At 40.0% G+C, this 24,791-nt stretch overlaps 1 protein-coding gene across 2 annotated transcripts in view; it reads right to left on the reverse strand.

The window, feature by feature from the left end:
• Window positions 1–24,791, reverse strand: part of GNAS (GNAS complex locus) — a 153,576-nt gene that overhangs the window by 21,212 nt on the left and 107,573 nt on the right. For both annotated transcript variants that reach the window (XM_054081941.1, XM_009570256.2), the window contains exon 5: window positions 21,851–21,948. In XM_054081941.1, coding sequence (XP_053937916.1) covers window positions 21,851–21,948 — 98 coding nt within the window. The remainder of the gene's footprint in view (window positions 1–21,850; window positions 21,949–24,791) is intronic.

Here is a 24,791-nt window from a genome sequence, read left to right on the forward strand (position 1 = left end):
GAAAATGTCGTATTTTTAGCACAGACTCTTGATCAACCCATTCAATTACATCCAAATTATCTGTGTGGGAACAGAATGTTATGTCAAAAATGTTATTCAGAATATTTGTCAATATTACCCAACAGAAGACATTTGTATAATCAGGAGATTCAATATTTTCTACAGCCTATGAAAGCAACAGTGCAGGAGTCAGACCGAAGTTTTAAGTTTTTGCTGTTTCACAGACCCTGGAAATAGTCAGCGTGATATAACACAGTGAACACCGCTCCCAAAACGTAAAATTGTCGCTTTATCAAAAACCAATAGAGACTCCAGATGGTAACCAAAAACCTGCAACTATAACAAGCATTTAAGCCACAGTAAAATATCTTCCGTCTGCCACAAAGGCATCATGCACGCACTCCACACAAACTGCACCATCAGCCCACAGGATTCCTTTAGGTCCCTACATGGATATTTTCATTTCTAAAAGTTGTACAGTAACTCCCATCCAGGCTGGAAACCGTACGTGTACGTAAACTCCCCTTCCCTCTTCCTTTTCCCACATCCAGTTTGCCCATTTGCTGTCAGCACAACGAATGCTTCAGAAAACAGCACTTTTACACAATTATTTTGGAAACTGTACTTTATTACACGTAATGCAGTGCAGTGCTGGATTTATTGTGGTTATTTTTTTTTAAAGATACTCCAAGTTAGTTAAAGAGGCTATATTCAACTACAAGTTTTAATTTAAGTTATATAAAATTGAACTATATATAATTTCTTTTCTTCCCTAAGAAAGCAACCGATGAATTCTTATAAGATGGCCCCTTCTGGCTCATATAATGGACAAACTTTCCGGTTTTGTCTGGGAGAAAGATGAGTGGGAGAAGGCTGCAGAGCAGAAACCCCACCCAAACCTGGACAACACCCCTCCTGGAAAGGCTCCGTGGGGTGCCTGCCAGGTCCCCTCTGCTGTCAACTCTTCTCCTTGACCTGATGTGGCTTCTGGATCCCTCCACCTCCAGCGATGGCACTGGAGGAACCCTCTACCAAGGAGATCCTTTGAGCTTCTTTACGCTTCCTAATGACCAGGGACACGTTTTACCCTGACCATTACAGCCATTGGCCTCTGACCATACTCGACCACCGGTCTTCCGAACGAAATCCATCCCGCACAGCTTCCTCCCACTGACAACCGACACAACTCCCTAACACTTAAGGCTGCTCCAGCTGCCTTCACTCTGACTTTGCGAACTTGTATGAATGTATTTTCACACTCTCACAACGACCAAAACAGAGCGATTAACACCAACGCAGCACTGCGTGCCTGCGAGGCTCCGCAGTACAAGCCTGTAGACGTCAAAGAACTTCACAACAGCCCCTCACCCCGCCCCAGAAAAATACTTTGCCATGCCAGGGAGAAACATAAGCTGAGCCATGGCCAAGGTTGGGTATAGGAATTAAAGGTAACGGTATGGATGAGATCACTACATGGTGATCTGACTCCAGGGGAAGCCCAGGGCGGGAACACGGTGTAAGGGAGTGGGGAGGACATGGTGCAATCCCTATTAACTCTTTCTTTTTTTCAGATAGACTGCAAAGACAAACATCATGGGAAAAGCAGCAATTAAACATTTATGTAACAAAATTTCTCACTTCATTTTGCTTTCTGCCCCTCTTCTCTAACTTTTCTTCCTTAATTTTGGTAGGCTGAATGTAACAGAGACTTGGCTCTAAGTGGTGATCCTGCCTCTTCCAAAATACCATCAAATCCACTGCTTTGGATATGGTAGATTATCTCTTCTCTACAATTTAGAACTATTTTGTTTGCCTGGTTTCCTTTTTAGTTATCCCTATGAATGAATCAATGTTTAAAAGAAGCAAATTCATCAGAAATCAAAATATCGGCGGCCATGTCTAAACAATTAATGTGTTATTGGAAGCAGAACGAAGGGCAAGTGGTACGCTGGGCCAGGAGAGTTCCCAAGGAAACCAAACTCCAGAGCAGAGGGTGGGGATTGGGCATGGCGACTGGGGGAGCTGAGGTGGCAGGCTGTGCTCCTGGGCTGTTCCGTGCCTTATCTGCTGCAATTTCTGTCTTTCCCGACGCATGAAATGGTTTTAACCTCCCATGACTCTCAAAGACATCCTGAACAACCAAACTCCTAGGTACTCCATCAAGCTCGCTGTCTTTTTCAGTTATTTCAGCAAGAGCACTGCACACTAAAGACTACAATTTTTTATTTTACACCAGCAATGAAAGCTGAAGTCTAATACTTAAGATTAAGAAAACAACCAACTGTTTCTGTGGTCTTTACTACCTGTAAGGCCATCAAGTTGGACAAGCAAGAACTCGAGCATGGCTGATTTGGAACTTCTTTCCCATCCTGCTGCAATTCCAAATATCTATATTCTTAATATATTTTTTTGTCGTGCCTGTTTTCTTGAAGGTAGAAAAAGGTCTGTATCTACACATAAGACCAGCGATTTTTCTGTTGTAAGCTGTTTTCAATTCTAAGCTAACGTCACAGATCTTGTATACAGCAGGAGAAACCAACAGAACAGCAACACTGCATCCCTGGCTGCATTGCTCCTGTGCTCTGTGGGGGCTGAACTTGAAAGGAAACTTAATTAAATTGAGTATTTTTTCAAAACTTATTTAAATTAATCAGGTGAAATAGGGATCTTCTTAGACAGGTTTAAGAATATTTCCTGCTAACTTAGACTAAGAGTCTAAGAATGTCGAAGAGAAGGCAGAAATCAATATGAATAATTTTAGTTTAATTAAAGAGTGCCTCTACAGAATATCAATTTGTCTGGAGGCCCTCAACACTGTTGAGTTTAAATCAGCAAACAAACGCTTGCTATGATTTCAGATGTATTTTTTTAATATGGCAACAGCCTATGCATCTTATAACTATACATCCCCTACCACAGGCTGCCTTGAGCAATTAAAACAGGTGAACCTAATGGGATATCCTCTCATTGTGTTTCAACAAAGTATTTATATGAACCTTGTCCTCATGGTCTTTAGCTCCCTCCAGTGCCACCAAATCAGTAGAATTGCTTTCTGTTGATAAAGACCATCACGTACAGGTAATTTCAAAATTGGGTTACTCTGACAAAATTAGTGACATCGCTAATAAATAAAGCTAAAATTATGTTAAGAAATTAAAACGATAATTAAAGTGTATTATCTCAGCAACAAGGATCAAAAAACACAACCAGAGACAACTGAAGACCAAGATCTGACGTAGGGATAAAACTATGCTGACAGCCACAAAATGCTTTATAAGCATTATTTACTGGTATTTGCACCACGCCTTTCAGATGATAGAAGAATCAATAGACTAATACTTCATACTAGTTTCCATCATTTGAAGAAACAGCTGCAAAAATGGACAAACCAAAGGTTCAGGCAGTGCCCACCTTTTCCAGCTAGTGGGTGGCTTGCATAACTGAACCCCAAGAATGCAGAACCAGGCACTTCTCCAACTGCTCCCTGAGAAACGAGCAACATCGTTCTTAACAGGAATTTGAGAGCTAGGTGGAGCTGACACGGTCCCACGTGACAGAAATGGAATTTTGATCCCAGGACTGAGCTTCTGCAGGAACCAGGGAAGCAGTGATAGAAGGAATAAGGCCCCAGAGAAGCCCAAAACAATGGGAGGACAAACCACTGCTGGGTACTGAGCGAGGTGTCTAGGGAAGACTTCATTGCCTTATTTAAATACACTTGTACAAAGCTCTTCAGAGAAATAGTTCACATATATTTAACATGCAAGAACATAAATCCAACACTGGAATAATGCCTACTTGGGCAACATCCCAATGGAGAGATTTTTGTTCAGTATTTTAGGAAGTTAGGTTCCTTTGCAGAAATGCAGTAATTTCAGCTGTTATGCTGCCCACAGGGCACTCGGATCTTTCATTCCTTTTATGCCAGCATCACGCATGATGCTTGCCGCAGGCACTCGGGGCTGGGCAGCCCCTGTCTTCACAGAAGTACCTGTCAATACCTGCCCAGGAGCCGACAGTTCAAACAGCTCACAGCACCTCACACTTGAGTTTTCGCTTTTCTCAGAGCCGTGCTCCCCCCCTCCTTTTTTTTCAAAAAACATTTTTTTCTTGGGAAAAGCAGCTCCAGGCCTCTGTAAAAGGAGGCACACAACCTGGCATCCAGTATTAAAGGCATCTGTAAAGAACACAACTTGCCTTCTAAAGTGAGTCATAATACAACATTCTTCTTTTTTCTTTAAAACATTTGCTTGATTATGAAATGTACTATCAGACATACTTAAAAATCATTTTAAAACAAGAAAGTTATATGGAGCTACAACAGTGACTTTATATTGTCAATTTTGAGGAGCACAGTGACATTAATCTTCAGCTACTGTGAAAAACTGCCTGCAAATTCCAGTTTCTGTCTTCTTTTGCCATACAATGACATGAAGAAGTTAAATTTAAGTGCTTGTCTCTCGCTGCTACACATTACATTTAGGCAGATAAAAGGAGCAAGAAATCAAGCTTGAAGTCAAATTCAAAGACAAACAATAAAGGTGAACATGCTGCTTCTGTGGGAAAGCCATTCACAGGGAGTGACCATGTTTCTGGAAAAGCGCAGCCCTTTCTATTCTCCTAGAAATTTAACACATCAAACAAAAAGAACCATCAGTCACTCAGTTCCATGAGTTTGCTCTTTGTGTAGATTTTCGCTGTTCTTAAAAGGAAAATCTAATACTGACCCTCTGCTTTCGCTTACCCTTGTTGTTTGCGATAACATCGATATTTCCCCAAACTGCATTTGCCTATTTAATACTTTTAAGCTTGCAATTAAAACGGACACCTCAGAGAATATGTGGCTTTACAAAGGCTCACCAACAGCACTAATTTAGCTTGTGACAGGATAGGCCATTTTAGAATCTTTTAAACAAAATATTACTGCCCTTCCCTCTGACCTGCTAACCTGACCCAACTTATCCTGAAACAGAATTTAAATCATTATAAAAATAAGAACTCCTTTAAATCTCATCTTTCAAAACAAGGGACTAGCTATAAAAGACCCCCAAAATAACCTTAAAAGCTCTAATCATTCAAATGCTTGTAAACCAGAGGGACAGAATATAGTTTATATTTGCAAAACATATTTTAATATTTGCAAAACATATTTTTAATGTGCACTTTTCTAAGCTGCATGCTTTTAAGACTAAGGTAACGGAGAGCTTAGAGTTAATGTGTGCACAGGAAAAGTAAAATCCCTGACACGGCACAACCTTGGCCTGTTTCCTCTCTCAGCCGAGTCATGTCTGCTGGTTTCGACACAGAGAGGTTTTCTATCCCAGTTCCCTGACTCACCGATGAGCAGCCAGGTGCTGCAAAACATGGAACTGAGACAGGACTGGAGCAAGCGTGCAGAGACATAGGCAGGCGATGGATGTGCACATGCGAGAAAGAACTGTTGGGTGAGTGCACAGCAAAAAGGAGACAGAAGGAAATTTCAGATGGGCTTTTAACATCTCTTATATACTAACTAACTACAGACAATGAGGAAGTGACAGGGCAGCTGCTGAAGGCAAAATTATTGACTATTTACTAGATATATGAAAGCGTTGTAATTACCTAAACAATTACTAAATATATTATGCATAGAACATAATTATTTCAGTATTGTAACCTTAAAAACCACGAGAACAGACAGTTTTATCTTGTAAGAGAACCTTACACTGAGGAGAACATTAAGTTTTGGGAGGTGCTGAAGGTGACAAAGAGGCACCGCCCTTGCAGTCTCAGCATCCTCTCTGGCCTCTTTGATGGCAGATTTTACAGAGAGGCCAAGGACGGAGAAAGCCTGGTCAGGGAGTCTTTTCCCACCGCCCCATCCTCCTCTTCTGACATGGGTCTCTGTGCTCCCAGGCAGTGCTAGAGCCTTGACCACAAACCACGCTTCGACCAAGGCTGAAGAGAACCTCTGCGCTGAGGCACACTGCACAAAACTTAAATTACTGCCACCTTCTCTGGAAAGCTTATCTTTAGCCTCACTCTCCTCAGGGAATGGGGCAAGGAGGAAGGAGAAGGAAAGATGCTAGCCATCGTGGTTGTGAAACAAGTACCAAATGGGGCAGTGAGCTCTATCTATGCGGGTGATGTGAAACAAACACTGAGAGGTGGAACAGAATTTCATCTCAGCAGCATTAATTCTGAAACTCTAGTGATGCTGGTTTATGCTTTTTTTAAAAGCATCACAAAGCTATGAATAGCAAATCATTTTTGCCCCATGAGTGGGTAGACTCCACACCCCTCTACACTCTCTCACAACTGGGCAGCAGGGAATCCAAGAGAAAGAAAATCCACATTAGAGAGCCCGAGGGGTGCATTTAAGTTCCAGAAAATTTCCAGATTCCACTAGATGAATAACACCTTAAGATTCAAGTAGAGGATACGCACATCTTGACCATCTGTCTGCAGAGGGCAGCGTCTCATGTTTGCATTTTAAATGGCTGAAACTCTAAACCTAAATTATTTATTAACTGATTAAAAATTTCCTTTTCTACATGAAAGGAACATTTAAACATTCTCAGGAGAAGAACTCAACTAAAACAGACACTAAAAAGATGGGTAGAATTACTGCAGTGGGAAGGATGAGAAGGGGTCTAAGAAGGTATTTCTCTTCCCCAAACGTAGTGCAGGTTCCCACTTGGACACACATTAAGGGGTTATGAACCTGGCTGGGGCTTCAGCTGCCCTTACAAAGCTGTGCCAATATCCATTTCTATTGCTTTGCACAAAGACATAAATCCAGCACTCCCCTTATAATGTCTTAGAGCAGAGAAGCGCTAATGGGATGTACAGCACCCTTCAGTGTTGCAGTCTTGGTTGAAATATGTGCCTAAAACTCAGCAGGCATCTGACATTCACAGCCCATAGATCTGGTAATAAATGTGCAATTCAAAGCTGTGTGAGGAAGCAGAGGCACGAGCAGCTCCAGAAGAACAACTGCGACCCAGCTGCGGCTGGGGCTGGCTCACCTATTGCTCTGATACCTGTACCTAGAAACTATGTCTTTTAAGAGTGTGGGAGACAATTCCAGGATTTCCATTTGTCTGCATTACTATAATTAGAACTTCCGGATCCTGGTTCACACTAAGAACGGCAGCAAGGATTGCAAGGTGGAACAGACTCAGATCAGATGGGTCAGACAGGGAGAAAGTCTGGAGACAAAGCTCAATGGTTCTGCTCACTCTTATGTTATTTACACCGTATCAGGTGCTACACATGTACAGTCTATAAACATTATAACCACGCGTGAAACACAGCTTTCATCACACTATAGCATTTTAACTCCACTTCCTCTACTCAGCAGCAAATTATTATATTTACCACAAAAAAGGCTGCCTAAGTGCAGCAACTGATATATTGCACAGAAGTTAATAACGTGCAACTACTAAATTTAGCCATTCCCCGTGTTCTTTTAAATTTCCCAGCCTATGACATTTTTGCAGCACCTTGAACACACTGCCCTGTATCGATGTGATGCTCAGCACCAGTGACAGGTGCAGAGCTCTCAATACGGCACTTTTCTCCCTCACCCCATTCCACCCACGTTTCGATCCTACAGCATCAGCTTGTAAAACTACAGTTATCTGCTTTGTATAAACGCACACGCACAGGAAGCCCAAGGAACAGACTGCCAACAAGCAGATGAGAACATTAAAAAAGATCTGAGACTCTAATCAGCCATGCCAGAATTACACACTGCATCTAAATACGGGTTTTAAGGGAACACCAGTAGAGTACTTCTGCAGAAAAGCATATATTTCATTTTAATTAAAAAAGAAAAATCCCCTCCTTTGAATGAATCGACTTCCATTTGAGACCTGTGTTGTATTAATACATCTTACGGTTTTCTGTTTCTTTGCTTAAAGACAATAGAATGGTGAAGTTAAAAAAGAAGGCTGATATAATTTATATATGGGTCACTGACTTTCTTGATTGTAGCTACACAGAGCAAGCCTTCACAAAGGTAAAACCCAGCCACCCAAGCCCCACACTGCTCTGCACCACAGCTTCTTCCTGCTACCTACACTCATTTTTATCAGTGTAAGCTGCATGTATTTAGTAGAGTTACAGTCAAAAGGTGTTCCAAGGAAGAAAAAAAAAAACCCTCCAACTAACAGCAAAACTGAAATATGCAGCTTTTCAAATGTAGGACTGGTTTCTAAGCAGTGTGGCAGGAAAATGCCATCCATTTACAGAGACATATACCTAGTAGAGTTGAAGTCTGATTCAGCTTTCTGCATGTATAGTATTAATCCACTATAATGCCTTGTGTTATCAGTGTTAGGAATAAATGTGAAAGAGTTGAGAATTTAAAAGCTACACTATTTAAACATGGATACTACAACCCAATTCACCCTGTAATCCATGTATATATAAAAGCAGCATAGGCTTGTACAGATTCTGGTAATTAGAGAGTTTTGTTTCAAAACCCCATGATGTTTCATATAATACAACCACTGTAATTGTAACTATCTCACAATCTACGCTGTGATTTCAATTACGCACAACAAAGGGACTGCTCATGAGAACTGAAGTGAGAGGGTAAATCGCACCCCTCATAATAGTAGTAACAAACCTGTGTTCATTAGCGAGCGTGTTTGTTTTTAAACGTGTGTGTTATTACAAACATCTCTTACAGACTGGTGAAAAAACAAAACTGCACTGGGTGCGGCACTAATCTTTCATTTGTACGACTTGTCTTGAGGGAAATCAGTTTCATATTCTCCACGGCCACGTGACTTTATCAGAAAACCACGGCACACAATTTCGGCATAATTAGCAGGACCTTCTTAAATACAGTCCCGAAGAAAGCTCTGAGGGAAACAAACACATTTCACACCATTAGGGCAAGTCAGAGCTGACACCGAGGTGCCAGCCTCTGCACACACCAGCAGCAACCCCACCTATTTTTAGTTCACAATTCCAAGAAGAAAACAGCTGGAGTCTAATGAAAATATCTTGGTGACAAATGTAATGGACTGAACACTAAAGTTACTATTTTTAAATAAAGTTCCTAATTATCTTTCAAAACAAGGAGCAATTAAGCAGCAGCGGAGCTACAGCTTCCCAAGCGTCTGCTGAGGCTTGGCTCCAATCAGACTGAAACTGGGAAATGGCTCAACACCTTTCTGATCCTAAAAATTGGTTGAGGGCCAGGTTTGGAGTTTGGTGTGTTTTTTTTTTTTTTTTTCCAGTCTAATGAGCGTAGTCTGCTTTGACCTGTCCAGTCCTGCCTTGCCCTGTTTTTCCCTGCCAGATTCCCAGTCATTCTCCCTATGAGCACGGAATGCCACTGCGCAGCTGCACAATCTGCAACCCGCCTGCACAAGAAGGTGGAGAGGAAACCAGAAACATAGCCCATCAGGTCTGAAGAGAGTTGGTGAAAGCAATAAATGGTAACAAACTGCTTTGATATCAGAGTAAGTTCAGTTCTGTGAGGGAGAGGTGGACAGTGAGGTGCTCCAGCGGAAATGGGGAAGGGTCAAGGACCTTACCTAGCAAAGAGCTCTGAAAGACCGCAGGGTAATTCACAACAGGAAGCACAGCGATATTGCAAATTTACTGAACAAGCCACATAAATCACAATAAAGTAAGTTATCATCTGACACATTCTTCTCCAAATAGCTGTATAACAGACATTTTAATTACCAGTTCCCTTGAAAACACACTGTGACAATAATGAGTATTTTATTCTTGCAACTGTATGTAAGACTATTCCACACTTGTACCGCACGCTTTATTTCTGAAACTAACTTTTAACAACAGGAGTAGAGAATTAAAGTTAGCACTGATACACAGATAGCATATCAAAAGCTACATTTTAATGTGACATAGCAGGATCATAGAGTATGGAAAGCCAATTTGGGGACTATGCTGATGAGACAGGAGGAGATCTCTAAATCCACTCTCTCAGCCCTTCTACAAACCCAATTAATCGTGTCACGATTCTTGATGTCACTCCAATACTTCTTGGCATTGGCACCACGAAAGACTGAACAATAACATCTTTCACTCATCTGATTTCATTTAAAACCTCACACTATGCAAAGTCATCCACGAGTTTTTGCAGATGTGAGCTTTTACATTCTTCTTGAAGAAAAGACCTATCACACCACCAATTTACAAATGGAGAAATTCCGTTTCACCCAAATCTGGCCTTTGATAACAAAATAGGGGGGATCCTAAAGCAGTTCTGCTCCATGGAAAAGGTGAACAGTGAAGTCCTCCAGCAGAAATGGTGAACAGAAGCCATTCTGGCTGAACCAAGAAAAGAATGGAGACTGTCCACCTTAACTGCAAAAACTGTTCTTCACTGCATGCATACTAATAGGCAGAGCTAATGAAAAGTCCAAAATAAAATAATGATCATTAGAATGGAGTAAGATTTGTTCACTCTCGAGACTCAGTTTGATGAAAGAATATTCATAAAGAAAGTGGCTATCCTCTGAAGCTATGCAAGAAGTCTGCTTTCCAATACATGAAGCTTTAAGACATCTAACTTTTCCACTCTCTCTTTTTTAACTCTCTCTAATTTTACAACCTCCTAAATGAGTAATTAAAATCCAACTTAATAACAAAAGTGGTAGACAGTGTGTCCAGACCTGGTCTTCAGCAACATTACAAGTATCACCAACACTGGCAACATGTGAACAAAAATAGCAAATTAACACAATTCACAGGGATTTTTGCAAGTATACTGCTATTTTCATTTATTTATAAAAATTACTTAGGCTTCAGAAGGTGTTTGGGTTTGGTTTTATTGTAAAAACATGTATTTCTTGGTAAAGACCATGAAGCTCTATGGGGTCAACTGAGCTGGGCTGATGGAGCTCCCACCAGCACCACGCTCACTGGCAGATCCTCCTCCGGGATCCAAGGCTCTTTTCCCTCCTCCAGCTGCAACAGCCTGGCTAAAAATAGCCCTTGCTAGCTTTTACTCAGCTGCAGTTTACATAAGCCCTTCAGGGGAAGGGGAACCTTGCAAAGTACCCAAGCTACTTCACAGAAAATCGACTGGGCAGCCAACACGTTTCAAGTGTAAATTAGCATCCAGACACTGAAACCCTCACTTGCATAATGAACACACTACAATAGAGCCTTACTTGGGAATATCCTTCTTGGAGACCTGATTAGTGAACCATAATACAAACAGAGTTAACACAGAATTATAGTTAACTCATTTTTTTGTTTTGTTTCATCTAAAAAAATCAATGTTAATGAACTACAGAGTAATCAGTTAAAAATGGGGCTTCAAATCACAAAACCTACCAAGGTCATCCTGCCTACAAAGTTAGTCTCAATCACATATACAATTAGCTAGGAATTTCTTTCAGTTTCTTTAGGGCTCAGTCACATACTATAAAACATTTAAACAATACTTAAGTTCAGCTTCAGTCTGATAAACTCGTACACCTATGTGAGCTGAATCTATTCATTAATTTTCAGTCTGCCCTTCCTGAAATCAAGATTTTATGACCGCGTTCTCTGCATGCAAGCACACAGTCCCAATAAACCTTGTTGCTTGCTGGTAAATTTACACCAAATGTAAATTTATCTTTGTCCGAGGTCTCTCAAATATGACAGATTTAGCAACACCTGTGAATGCAGGCAAGCACACAGACAGAAACAGCTTAAATTTAAGTCCCCAGTGAAGGCGCAGCTTCGGTGTATTGTCAACACTGGAGTTCACAGAAGAGGAAAAGGAGAGAGATAACGTACAAATGAACAGCATCGAGTGCTCCGTCTTCCTGGGACCAGCAGTGATGGATTTGCAGTGTTTCAGCCCAGGGAATAATTGGGAATCGAACCTAGTGTTTTCACATTGTACTAGCAAGCGTACTGGCCTCATTTCATCTATGTATCAGAAATCTTCTGTTGTCTCCTATCTTTTGGAACTCTGTTGCTTTTAATTCCTCTTTTAAATCAAGTTTCTAATGAAGTTTTACAATATCTTTTTAGGCCTTAGTGTGATAAAAGTATTCTAATTGTTGTATCCTAATCTTGAAACGTTCCTTTTCTACAGCAATACAGCAGGAGTGATAAGAGCTCTCATAAAAAAACAACCACCCATGCTTCAAAAGCCGTAGTGCTTGCTGCCGGCGAACATCACAAAAAGCAGATCCCAAGGTCAGGCAAAAAGCTCCAGCAGCTCCTCACCCACTGCAAAACTGCAGAATCCTAACCAGGCGAGCAAACTGCAGAATCCTAAACCCACCAGTCCCACCTGGCTCCCTTTTGGCTGCTGTCGAATGCCCGAAGAAGCACACCGCACTGTTTCAGCAAGTTATTTCCCACTGGAGCAGCATTTTCTGCGCTTGCAGAGTGGCGGCCAGTCCCAGGGGTGCCTCGCAGCCCTGCACTGTGGCCGCTCTCCCAGCACTTCATCCACTCAGGGAGTGCAAAAATGATGTGATCCACACCACGCTGTCTCACTTCCTCAAGAATTTATTTATACCTTGCCCTGTATTCTGTGCCTGCAGACCTTCCTCCTGTGGGAGGATTCCTAGTGAAGCTCCAGCCCATATCCAAGTCTTTTCTTCCGCTTATTTCTCTATCATACTGAATCGTTGGTTCAAATCGCAGCTCAAAACAAACCTTTTTCAGGGCTTTTTGTTTGCACAAAAGGAGGTTGCAAAAGCATGGGAAGAAAGGATGAGCAAAAATTAATGCTCTGCAGCTAATAATGCAAATTTTAAGTCGCTGTGATTCTCACCACTGACTACAATGGCTTTTACACCACTAGAGTAATCCAATACAACTATCCCATCAAGTCTGATACTAACAAATCAAGATGTTGTTTGCTCTGATTTTTAATAAAGTTGTGGGAATCTTACAGCAAAATTGAACACATTTTTTAAATTAACAGGTAACACTTCAATAAATACAAAAGCCCTGTATGGCCTGGGTACCTGACAGCCTTACAGAGTTTACACAAACACGACTTCTCTTCTTTTAACTTCACGTCCTAAGTAATTCATTTAACACTCAGACTGACCGCTGTCTTCACAAAACACAGAGGTTTTAAGGATTACTGTGTACGCAATAATCTACTGGTTTACTGGCTCACATTTACTCCAAGTATATGTGTTTTTTTGAGAACTGAGATTAGAGGGAAGTTTCACCTGCAGCAAATATAGGTATCTTTCAGATGAATTTGTTGCACTTCCCCTACCATAAAAAAATGTACCCTGTGCCTACTGATTTTTTTCTTAAATAGAGAAAAAAAGGGCAATGCCGTCTGCAAGACCCACATGCAGCAAAGGCAAGGCAAAGAGTCGTGAGCTTTCAGCAGGCATGTAGCTCCACCAATTGTGTGACTTTCTGTACTTGCTAAACGTTGGTCTGTCATGCAGTAAATTTACCAATTGTATGTTTATCAGCTTTGCACCAGCAGTCCCATACTCTGTTTACTAAAATAGTGAGATCCCCTCACTCCAGGAATGCGTGGCAGTGCTTAAAGGATGAAAGGCTGTTCAGCAGAATATCAAGGAATCCACGTAATCAGTGATATCTGTGATGCCTCTTGCTAATGCATTACCTCAGGGTAGGAAAAACTCCAACTAATTTAATAGAGTTCCTTTAAGAACAGATTGCAGGCCAAGTCAGAGCTTTGAATGCATGCACGAAAACTTGTTTACTAATATATTAGTTGTTTGAAAAAGACTGGTCATTTTAATTACATGGAAAATGACTTATGAAGTCCCAAAACTTAAACAATCAATGAAAATAATCAATGCTAGATATTGAAGCAACTGATTTGAACCCATCCTCAAAACACGTCTTTGAATTAATAACCATATGGAAAAAATTCCAAAATCCATTTTGATCAAAAGCTGGAAAAACAACTTTTCAAGGCAGCACCTTTTTAACTGTAAATAACCCCAGATACGTTTAACTTCAGGCATACCCACGTGTACAAACCACAGCTATCTGCAGAACAACCTCCTTGCCAGTGCAGTTCACCAATTCTCATTCTATCGCAAACTTGTACCTATCAAGAGACCAATATGACATTCACAGCATCTCTTCCAAAAGCCACAGCAGAAAAGAGATGATTTTTCATATACGCCTAGTGTATTCTCTCATATTATTAACTAATTGCCACAACAAGACCTTTCAGGACAGGACAGAAAAAGGAAAGAGTGGGAAGGAATGGGGAATTGCTGCCATTAAAATGCAGAAATCAGTAAAGTGTAATTAACAGAACATTATGGCTTATATTCCATTTCCTGCTGTACTGCATTTCCACTATTCCCCTTCACCCACAAAAAAATCTCACTACATTTAAATTTGTACATTTGCAGAGAGCAGCGCCACAAAAACCAAAGCAGAAGCATGGACAGGTATCAGAAATACATTGACTAAGAAATCCAGATACTACTGAACCAAACAGACTCGAAAGCAATTACAAAAACGTGCATCTGGCATTTGCTTTAAAAAGCTCAATATTATTTCATTTTCTGTTTTTGAAATAGAAATCTCAAGTCTTATGCACATTTTGTAGTTCATTTATTCCATTGTTTAAAACCATTTGCTGATGCAAGTATAATATGCTTTATCAAACAGCACAGTTTTCCATTTTTACCACTACTAACAAGGAGTCTGTTATTCTCTTTCGTGCATTATTTTTAAGTCTGTGTTAATTAACTCTACGGGTACAGGCAAACCATCAAAAACTGGGCTACAGAACAGCTTTGCAGAATTCTGAGCTGCAGCCAAGTTCTTTTAGTACAGAATTATCTTATGAAGCTGCACCATTATAAGGTTTGTGCAGTAGTAGCTACTCATACATTCACACTCTGATAACAACTTTGGTTTCACAGCAGACCATTGAAGTAAAATATTGGCTAAGAGAGACATCCTGAGCAAACTACCAGCTGGACTCAACACAGTGTTCTTCACTGCTAACCGAAAGCACAATACGCTCGTTATTTAGTCCTGCCTTCACGACACTGTCTTGACATGTTTTTGCCTTTCAAAACGAAACTTATCTGTCACGGAAAAACAACAACCTATGGAACAAATCACATGGATGCCTACTTATGATCATACAGGAAAGTTACTATTTTATGGACAATTTTTTTTAAATAAAATGTCAACATTCATGCCAAGGTATCAGAAATACCCTTGAGCAAGCCTATGCCCAGCTCAGCACATTTTGTGTTTATGAATTTGCTTCTGAAAGAAAGAAATAGCTGTTGTATGAGCAAACGCTCCATTTGCAGGTGGAAGCAAATGTAACACACTGAGAAATGAACTCTCGTTTCCACTACATCAGGCAGTCATGAACACTTGCACCAGGGTTCATCTTTCACTCTTGGAGGCATCAGTAAATGATACACTTAAACTAAAACCCAAAATGTGACTATCAGGATGCAAAACTGGGTCAAGAAACAGGAGAAATTGTTTCAATCCAGCTTTCTCATGCTCCTGAGATCAGGTCAGCCCTGCTTCCAGCTGAAGGAGAATCCCTAATATTTAAAACTTGTCACAGAAAGAAGTTGCATCTGCAGCCGAAGGCCAGAAAGGAACCGACACATTAACAGATGCGTGGAACAAAGGAGAAATAACAGGAGCAAATGAATGAAGGTGATAGCTGCTGGGGGGGGTTACAAGAGGTAGAGTGAATGAAAGCAGAAGTAGAAATCATATTCCAGGAGCAAAGAGTTAAGCCCTTTCACAATAGTTCAGAACGATATGGTGAGCATCACACAGACCTCCCAAGGCTGGGATAAGGCTTCTTAAATTATTCACATTTTGGACTTGTAAAAGTCTTTATGCCATTACGGCTCACCACCTTTAGTATTTTTACTTATTGATGCTCCTGATTCTTAAGAATCAAGCAAGCTATTTCAGGACACATTTTGTTTTGGTTTTTTCTTCATACTGGAATGTAATTTATTTTGAAGACAAAAAAGTTTATCTGCGGTTGAGTGTAGCTTGAAATGATGAATTTATGATTAGCTGTGACAACAGTGGGAACATGTGTTGGATTCGTAATCCATTTATTGGCTAAATTTAGGTAATCTGGTTTTCACAGCACTTGCCAGCAGGCACATCCCTGCTATCGACAGTCAGCCAGAAAGGGCAGACACACGGAATAGTTGGGAATAATTCGGCTACTTATATATTTGGACTTACTTTGTTGGTAGTGACTTCACTGGAGTGATGCAAACACAGGAGTTACTGTGCTTCCCATCATCTACAGCAACCTGTTTCTGCATCTAATGCCCCACTGGATTGTGGAGAAAATACACCCAGGGCTGAATTATTTTTTTTAAATTGAAATTTAGTCTTGTTTAAAACATGATCCTCTGATCCCTCAGGCTGAAGAAGAGTAGGGACATGACCCTAATTCTCTGGAATACAGTTAGGTGGGTTTTATAATCAAGACCAGGGATTAGAAGTTAGACGATCTGAGTCTACTCGCTGGCTTGTCAAAGAATTCACACAGCAGTAGGCAAGCTCATCAGTTTTAGATCAGTGAAAGGGGACACGAATATTATTCTTCCTCACGGGAATGTTTAACAATATAATTGTTAATGTCCGTAAGAAGCTCATGCATGCCAGGAATATAGGCCAGGGAAATTCCTGTCCTGTCAAATGTGAGTGCACAGACATAGCAGAGCTGGAGGAGACAAGAGCAACTACCCTGCCAAAATCACATGGAGTGGAAAGAAAGTAAAAAGTAATAAATAATATGAATAAGAAGCTAGGCTAACAGTAGTAGCACTGATAAATCAGCTACTATTTTAAAAGGTGAGACTTTCAGCAAAAGCACTTTACTACACATTCCATGAAGGGAACTTTGTCATGAAGTGAAATCAACATGCAAGAAAATCATAAAGTGCTCAGATCGGGGCTCTTAATTGCACTCTACAAGTCAGCAAATCCAGAAATAAAACACACCATAAATCTTAATACGACTATACAGAATTTATAACCCACAACAAATTGGAAATTATAAAACCCAGCGCGTCCACATCTGCTGATCCTCGAGCAGCCCTGCACAGCAGTTGGCGAATAGCTGCACTCCCCCCTTTCTTTGATAAGTATTTTAAAAACAAACATCTTAAAAAATACTTCTCATAAAACTCTTGTGGAGCAGCCTGGCACAGTTTCAAGCTATTGGAGTGGCTCTGCTGGTGCTGAAGTCCAAGAAATGCAACTCTGCACCTCAAGCCGCCACCTCCCCGTGCTTTATCCTTCCCTGAAATGGCAGGCGGCAGGAGAAAAGTCGCCGTGGCAGGCGGCAGGAAATAGCGTGAGAATGGGCTCCCTCGTGCTACTTCCAGCCCTTCCTGATACTGGAGGGTGTGAAATGGGTTGCAAAGACTCTCTCTCATATTATTTCCTTTTCCACCCCAACCAAAACCAGGAAGCGCCAGCTCAGGGATACGCAGAGAAAGCCTAGTGTAAAACGAAGTACAAAATCAAGCCAGTCGCCAATGAACCTCACTAAGCCAAGGCTGACTGAAGCAAAAATCCAAGTACCTGTGGGCACAGCCCAGTACTAACAAGTCTAGAAAAAACACTAGGAGGCTTGTGTATGCCCAGATTTTGCTTTTGATTTACTACATAGACACTTAAAGGCTACTGACATCAAGGCAATCTTCTTCAGAATATCCACTGACTTTGGATGAAACCTCGGAGGACCGCACTTGCATCCTTCATGCCCTCACGTCACAAACAGCAAATTTGTATGTATTCGTGAGGCTTCAAGAACAGAGCTCTTCAAGCGAAAACCGAGATAGAAGTATTAGCAACAACAGCACTTCAGAGATCATGTTTGTTTATATTTGACAGAAGACGTATATTTGACAAACCTGTCTTGGCACATCACAGTGGAAATGGCTGCTATATTCTTAATGTTAAGTAATATATTCAGAATAAAATGTAATCCTGTGCCTTCAGGGAATAAGTAAGAAGGATAGTAAATAATGTATCACTGTTGGAGGTTTTCTGCATTCTATACACCTGTGTTCTTCTGTTTATTATTAGCCAAGAGTGGTATTGCATTGCAACTTCAGTACAAACATTCATTCTCTCCCGTATACATCCCCACAAGATGCAAGAGCAATGAAATTTGGTCCTCTCTTAGTTGCGCCCTCCTCAAAGCTAAAATGCATTCCTCTCAGAGAGAAACTGGTGACAACCTTGCAGACTATGTTATTCTAAAAGCAGAATTGAAACTAATCACTTAGTAAGTCCAGTTAAGAAAAGGGAAACAGCCTCCTTTCCCTTCTCTGCCTCTCAAGACTGTAAAACATGCCTTGGCAGGAAGTACAGTAAAGCTCACGATGAACAGAGGCAGCTACGCTTTCAAAGTGAACACAGTTCCTCTGAAGTGGCATTTTCACTTAGCCAGTCAGCTTGAGGATAAAGGGCAGGGTACCAGAAGGGCTTTCCAGCAGGTGAGGTTACTGGCCAGGCCTTCCAGCTTCACACCTCCAAAGACCACACTCCAGTTACATGGAAAGCCTGGATGGTACCTGTGGCTTTTGGTAAAGTCATCTTTTCTGAGCCAATGCGACCAAGAACTTGGTGGATCAATGATAATAGTGAATATTAATATTAGCTTCTCACCGGGAGACACTGAAAAACTGTAGCACGTCAGCAGGAAGCACTGGAGTATTTAAAGTTATTGCTCAGGAGCAGATGAAAAATACCACTTCCAGACTCTAAACACCTACATTCGAGTTAGGTAAATACAACACATTAGATTGAGAATAACATTTGTTTCCACTTTCCCAGGAAAGGACAAGCAGCAAAAACTGACTCCTGACTCGTGAGCTGGTTCCCTCCTCTCTGCCACGGTTTAAGCCTCCATTTCCCAACATCTCTCTTCACAAGATGCTCCAGCATCCTGCAGCTATGCCATACTTTAGAACGTCCTTCTCTCTGAAAGGCCCTTCTGTTGGACTACAGCTAAGCCGCCCACACAGAAAACAAGGATTAACCGTGAAAAGCATAACTGCAAATCCAGCAATGTCAAACAGAAGGGAACTAGCTAAGTCCTCATGGCCTCCCAGTGCCTCACTGTCACCATTACAAAAGATGGAAGTAAGAGGAGGGAAAGGACTTGTGGCAGTTCCTCAGGGCGGGCGCTGCAGCGTGTCTGCTCCTTGGGGCCCTGCCCTGCACCCTTCAGCATCCCTGAGGCAGCTCTGCACACAGCTCAGGCAGGTTTGGCACAAACAAACTGCATTTTGATATTGTTTCTGAAAGCCACACAAAGCTCTGTAAGATACACACTCCTCGCTGGTCCCTGCTAAGACACAGATTTTTAAACATTCAGCAGAATGTCCGTGCAAAGCTTCCTATATACAAATGTGTTGCTTCCAAAAGTGAAAGAAACATCTTTTTTTAAAATGCACAATGTTAAATAAGCTCATACCAAGAGAATCCTAACACTAAGAAACTGACACTTCAAGAAACGACAGTTTAACAAAATCAAAAATTTAACAAACAACTATAAAAAGGAAATTTTTGTGAACAAGAAGCATCGTTTAAAATCATAAAGTAATTCATTGAACAAAGAATCCATTAATGTTTAAGAATTTTTTCAACTTTCCAAAGCAAGAAGGGGTTTCTGGAAACTGGACTGACTGTGAAAGAGAAAAGCCACTTTCCCGCTTTCCATTTAAAGTGTGCCTTTCTTGTTTTAAACAGGGACTTCAACTGGGGAAAGCATTTAGAACCTGGGACTTTTCTCTGAAAGAACAGACAACTCCAACACAGTTCGCTCAACTCTCTCTTTTAATTTCTATTAACCCTGATGACAGTACCTTGCACATTTAAATTAACAGCCTTGCCTTGATAAATCTCAGCTACATTTTATATTTTGCCCTTACTACACTTTTTTGAGAGTGTGCTCACAAGGTTCATTTCAAGGTATCAATTATCTCAGATTTTACAGGAAATAATTTTTGTCAGGTCCCTTGAAAATTTAATATGAAAATCACAAGCTCAGAATTTCAAAATGCCATTAACCTCCAAGTAAGCATTTTTTCACTAAAAATACCTTATTTTGCATATTCTGTTATTAAAAACAATGCCAATGTATGATCAAAAATGTCAGAAAGGATAAGAACTACCAAAACTAACAATTAGAAAGCTCCATATCCTGAAAATAATATCATAAACTTTACTAGAAGATTGTATAAATATTAAATTACAAAATATTTTTAGAAGGCAATAGCAACGGTATCTTAGGAAAAAAATAGTCTGTAATTTGTCAGCAATGTACAGGGTTAATTTTGGCTCAATAGTCCATGATGTAGAATCAAGTGTTCCACTAGATGGAGCAGGATGGTAAAACCATCATGAAGGCCACCTCCTTGCTGACCCATGAAAAAGTCAATGTCCAGCAATCAGGGATGATAAGAATTTTAGCTTTCTTCTGTGCAGTCAGAGCAGAACAAAATTTGTTCCTCTTCCAAAAAAGGGCAAGACAAAACCCCCTTGGTGTTTAATAATATTTACTTCTTCCCGTCCTAGAAGTTGACTATTAACAAACACTAACCAGAAACAGATAACCAAACACTATCAGAAACAAAAGTAGCTTTTCCCCATTTATCTCAGCTTTACAGTAGAAAGAAAAAAATTTACTGTAGAGTTGACAGAAAATGAAAATCTTGTCGTAACTTTATTTTATAGCAACTGAACTTTCAAAAAGATCCATGCCAAGTGATCAAACATTAGTCAACTAATGCAAAAGACATCACTACACATCAAACAAATTCACACTAGAAACAATGGCAAAACTTCAAAGAGGCTTCTAAAGACCTGGAGCTGTGCAAGTCATAGTAAAATTATCTCTCTCCTCACTTTTCAAAGAAAGCTAATTGTTGATTTACTTTTAAGTCTACCTAAGCAAACAAAACAAAAGAAAAAGGCAATTTTACAGGTTTTATTTCAGCAAATGTTCTTTAAGAGACCCAGTAGTGGACAAACTCCAGTTGTTCATCATCACATGAAATGAGATACTTGCATTTCCTTGACCATTAAACCTTATTTCAGTTTCCCGAAAAGAAGCAGACACGATGAACAGTTTTAACTATTAACGTTCTAAATACAATCCTGTATACTTGCATATAGACAAAAATATACTTGCATTTAGACAAAAATAACAGGAATGGTCAAAATTATCACAAACATCTTGCCATACAAAAATTCTGACCCATGCTATACTGCTATATGTGATAAATAACTGCACACATGCTGAAATCTCTCATGACAATAATAATTATTACAGTGGTATAAATAGCAGAAGAGAATGAATCATTCTCTGACATGTGCACGAAGGCACATAAGCAGAAGTTTTGGTGACTGACCACACGCTGCTGCCCATGGTTGTTGCTGCCATCTCTTTGTTTACAGATAAATAAACTGCACTAAAAACAAAAGCTACAAACATGGACATGTTTCACACCAACATACTTTCCAACTTACTCAAACTTGCTGCAGTATGTAAGCTATCATTTGAAAAGGAACTGATCTAAGTGGAAGAAGCAGGAAATTCGCTCTGTGAGACAATGCAATTGCCCACTACATTAAGGTGTCAGCTTTTATTAAGACCATTTGAAAGCACCTGCACGGTTTTCAATACAGCCATTATTCTCTAACTGAACACTAGTTTTTCCTACCTCTTTGAAGAGCTGATTAATAGGAATTCACTATGTGACATGCACTTCTTTTCAAGGTAAGGAAAAGCAAGCACCAGGACCATCCAAATCACAGTCATTAACAATCAATTAAAAAATTGTATTTACACTGCACTCAATATGCAGCAGAGCAGAACAATACTTACTACTGTGCACAGTCAATCAGCTGATATTCATTAGATCTCTCATAGCAGGCTTTCACACCTTCATCTTGCCAAAGTGTTTTCGTATGTTCATAAAACTCCTGGAACAGTAAAAACAGTATTAGCAAAATGGCTTATACATGAAGAGAACTGGCAAATGGTAACGTATCGTTACCGCTGTAATGAACACTAAAAGGTAGCATATTTAACAAAAAAACTTTGAACACTTTTGAAAACCTGACCGTAAATTCACTTGGCTTTCTTAACTGTCTTGACTTTAACATTTTCTAACACTGAAGAAACTCCTTCACAATCATTTTGATGGACCCAACTTGCAATCTTGAAAGAAGTCAACTCATGATTCCACTGCACGATCTATTTATTTGGCTGTCAAGATGGGTTTTTCTTCTTCAGTGAAACATTGCTTCTCAGTAATTCTTACATAAAGGTCACCAATGATGTGTAGGTTTTACTTGACTTTCCAAGTTAGTGAGATCTTTGTGGACAAGACAGACACCTGTGTCTTACTTAACCCAGTATCACTTAAAGTATTTGCAGAATTTATCCTTTCACAGTGTAAAAGGACATAGAACTGCAGAAGAAAACAATAACATAAAGCTAGATTGTATTTTGATCATGTTAACTTCTAAGAATTCTAAACCAAGATACAAAAGCAGACAGTCAAACCCACAACGCTGCAGTTTTGTTGACCCTGTAACACAAGTGTAAAGCAGAACCAGAAGTCCATTCTTTTTCTACATCTAGAAGATGCACTTTGGCTCCAGCAAGGCTGTGTGCAATATGTAATTCTATTGCCGCCTGTCCATGTAACAACTCTGAACAGACTTAGAAAGCGCAGCAGCAACCTAGTGACCTAAATACACACACCACTGTGGGCATCACTTTTATCAACGACCATGAACTTCTTTTCACTATCTCTTGGAGCTTGTAAAGTGGTTTGGACGTGATGCTTTTTTACTGATTCTAAGTGGCTCAGGTAACTTGTTCTAAATCAGCCTCTTTTTTTTTTGCATCCAGGACAGCACACGACCTTTAAAACAGTTGCTGTATGTACTCTATTTCTTCTCCCACCCCTTGTTTTTGCAGTAGAAATATTTCCAAGAAAAAGAACATATTATTTTAAGTAGCTGTTTTACTGCTTCAAGGTTCCTCCATTAACTTAGCTTTGGAATCACTCCCTCTCTTGAGGTATCAGTCTCAGTGCAGTACAAAAAAAGGTACATTCAAATGTGCCTTCTAAGATTTCACTTGTAAAAAATACCTTTTAAAAAAATTTACTTTCCTATCAGAATGTTAATTGACACCTGAACTGTAGCAGAACAGCAGATACTATAATGGCATCTTCAAGATACATAATGGCATCCTAAAGTAAATTTAGTGATGCATATTTTCAAACCATCTTCTTTTTGGCAGGTATAAGATATAGATGTGATTGTGTGATGTTACAATTGTGAATGCCAATGATGGAAAGAGCCTAGCAAATGTAAATCCGCTCTTGCTTTTATTCAATATTCAATATTCAATATTATTATTACACAGCTGAAAAATTGAAAAAATTGGATTGTTAACTGTATGAGATTTTTTTTTTTCTGAAACAGCAGCAGATCGAAATGGAAACACATCAATTGAATTTCCCATCTAATCAAGGTAACTTACACCAGACTTCATACAGTTAATTGAGCTATTTGGCAGAGAAACGGTTCTAAAATAGACATCTACTTCAAACTGGGGTCACCATCTGCCAAGCCAGTTATCTCCAATTATAGCCCCAAATACTCACTTCATCCTGCATTACAGCAAGTAAACAATTAGGCAAAGGTAAGTTTGCAGAAAATACAATAAAACATAAAGCTTCTTAATCACCTACATTCAAAGTGAAAGGACGCAATGCATCAGTGAAAAAAAAAGTCACAGCACAGTAAAGCTCTGCTACAAAAATCTGACACAAACCCCCTTCCTCACTACTGTTTCCCACCATAGTTATGACATTCTGGTGGAGAACTGATATAAAGCAACAGTTTCAAACAATTTATGATCTCCATCATATCTCATAGAAAAGCATTTGGAGCAGTTTCTGCAATCAGACTCTTAAAATGGGATGAAAAGTAAATCCTGTTCCTGGCCCTAGCGTAAACACATCGATAATAAAAAGCCTAGGATTTAGTTTAACAGAACTGTTACATCTAGTTCAGAAGAGTCCTCCCTGTGTTCTAAGGGCAGTTCTTAACTTCCAAGAAAATATGTGGGTTACAATAACAGGATAATGATCAGTGTTTGTGCCTTGTTAGGCCAAATTAGCAATAAAATACTTAATATTGCCTTTATGTCTGTCCTACTAATCTGAACTATGACCAGTGATACTTGAGCAATGTTTTCAGTATGGTTAGTAACTGTCCATGTGGGATGCAAAAAGAATTTAAGTCCACAGTCTTTGAACTTTTTATGGGCATTTCAAAATCAGGATCTACAAGGAGCAAGGACTAATAGATTACTATGCTAAGACACAGTGGGGTTTTTGGTGTGGGTTTCTCCTTTTTGTTTCTTTCTTTTTTTTTTTTTGTCATTTGGTTGGTTTTGCTTTGTTTTTGAAACTGAAATACATGACCTGTGACAGCCAAGCATGAAGGCCTTTTATTAATAAACAACCATTTATCTTTAGGTCACAGCAAACATCTTCACACGTTTGGGGACTAATGCTGACCCAGCTTACGCAACTGTAAACTAGGAAGGTGTTCGCCAATGAAAAGCTGGAACCACGCTTATCAAGTCCCATTCTAGCTTTGTTAGAAGCCTACTTACGCTAGGGACCGATTGAGGAATTAAGACATAGCAGCTAGTTGCGAAAAGCCAGATTCTCCCTCCCCCCAGTACACCTACACTAACCGCAATTCTGAAATAATATTTAAGAAGAAGAATAACACAA

Source organism: Cuculus canorus, chromosome 16, assembly GCF_017976375.1.
Source record: "Cuculus canorus isolate bCucCan1 chromosome 16, bCucCan1.pri, whole genome shotgun sequence".
Classification (NCBI taxonomy): domain Eukaryota; kingdom Metazoa; phylum Chordata; class Aves; order Cuculiformes; family Cuculidae; genus Cuculus; species Cuculus canorus.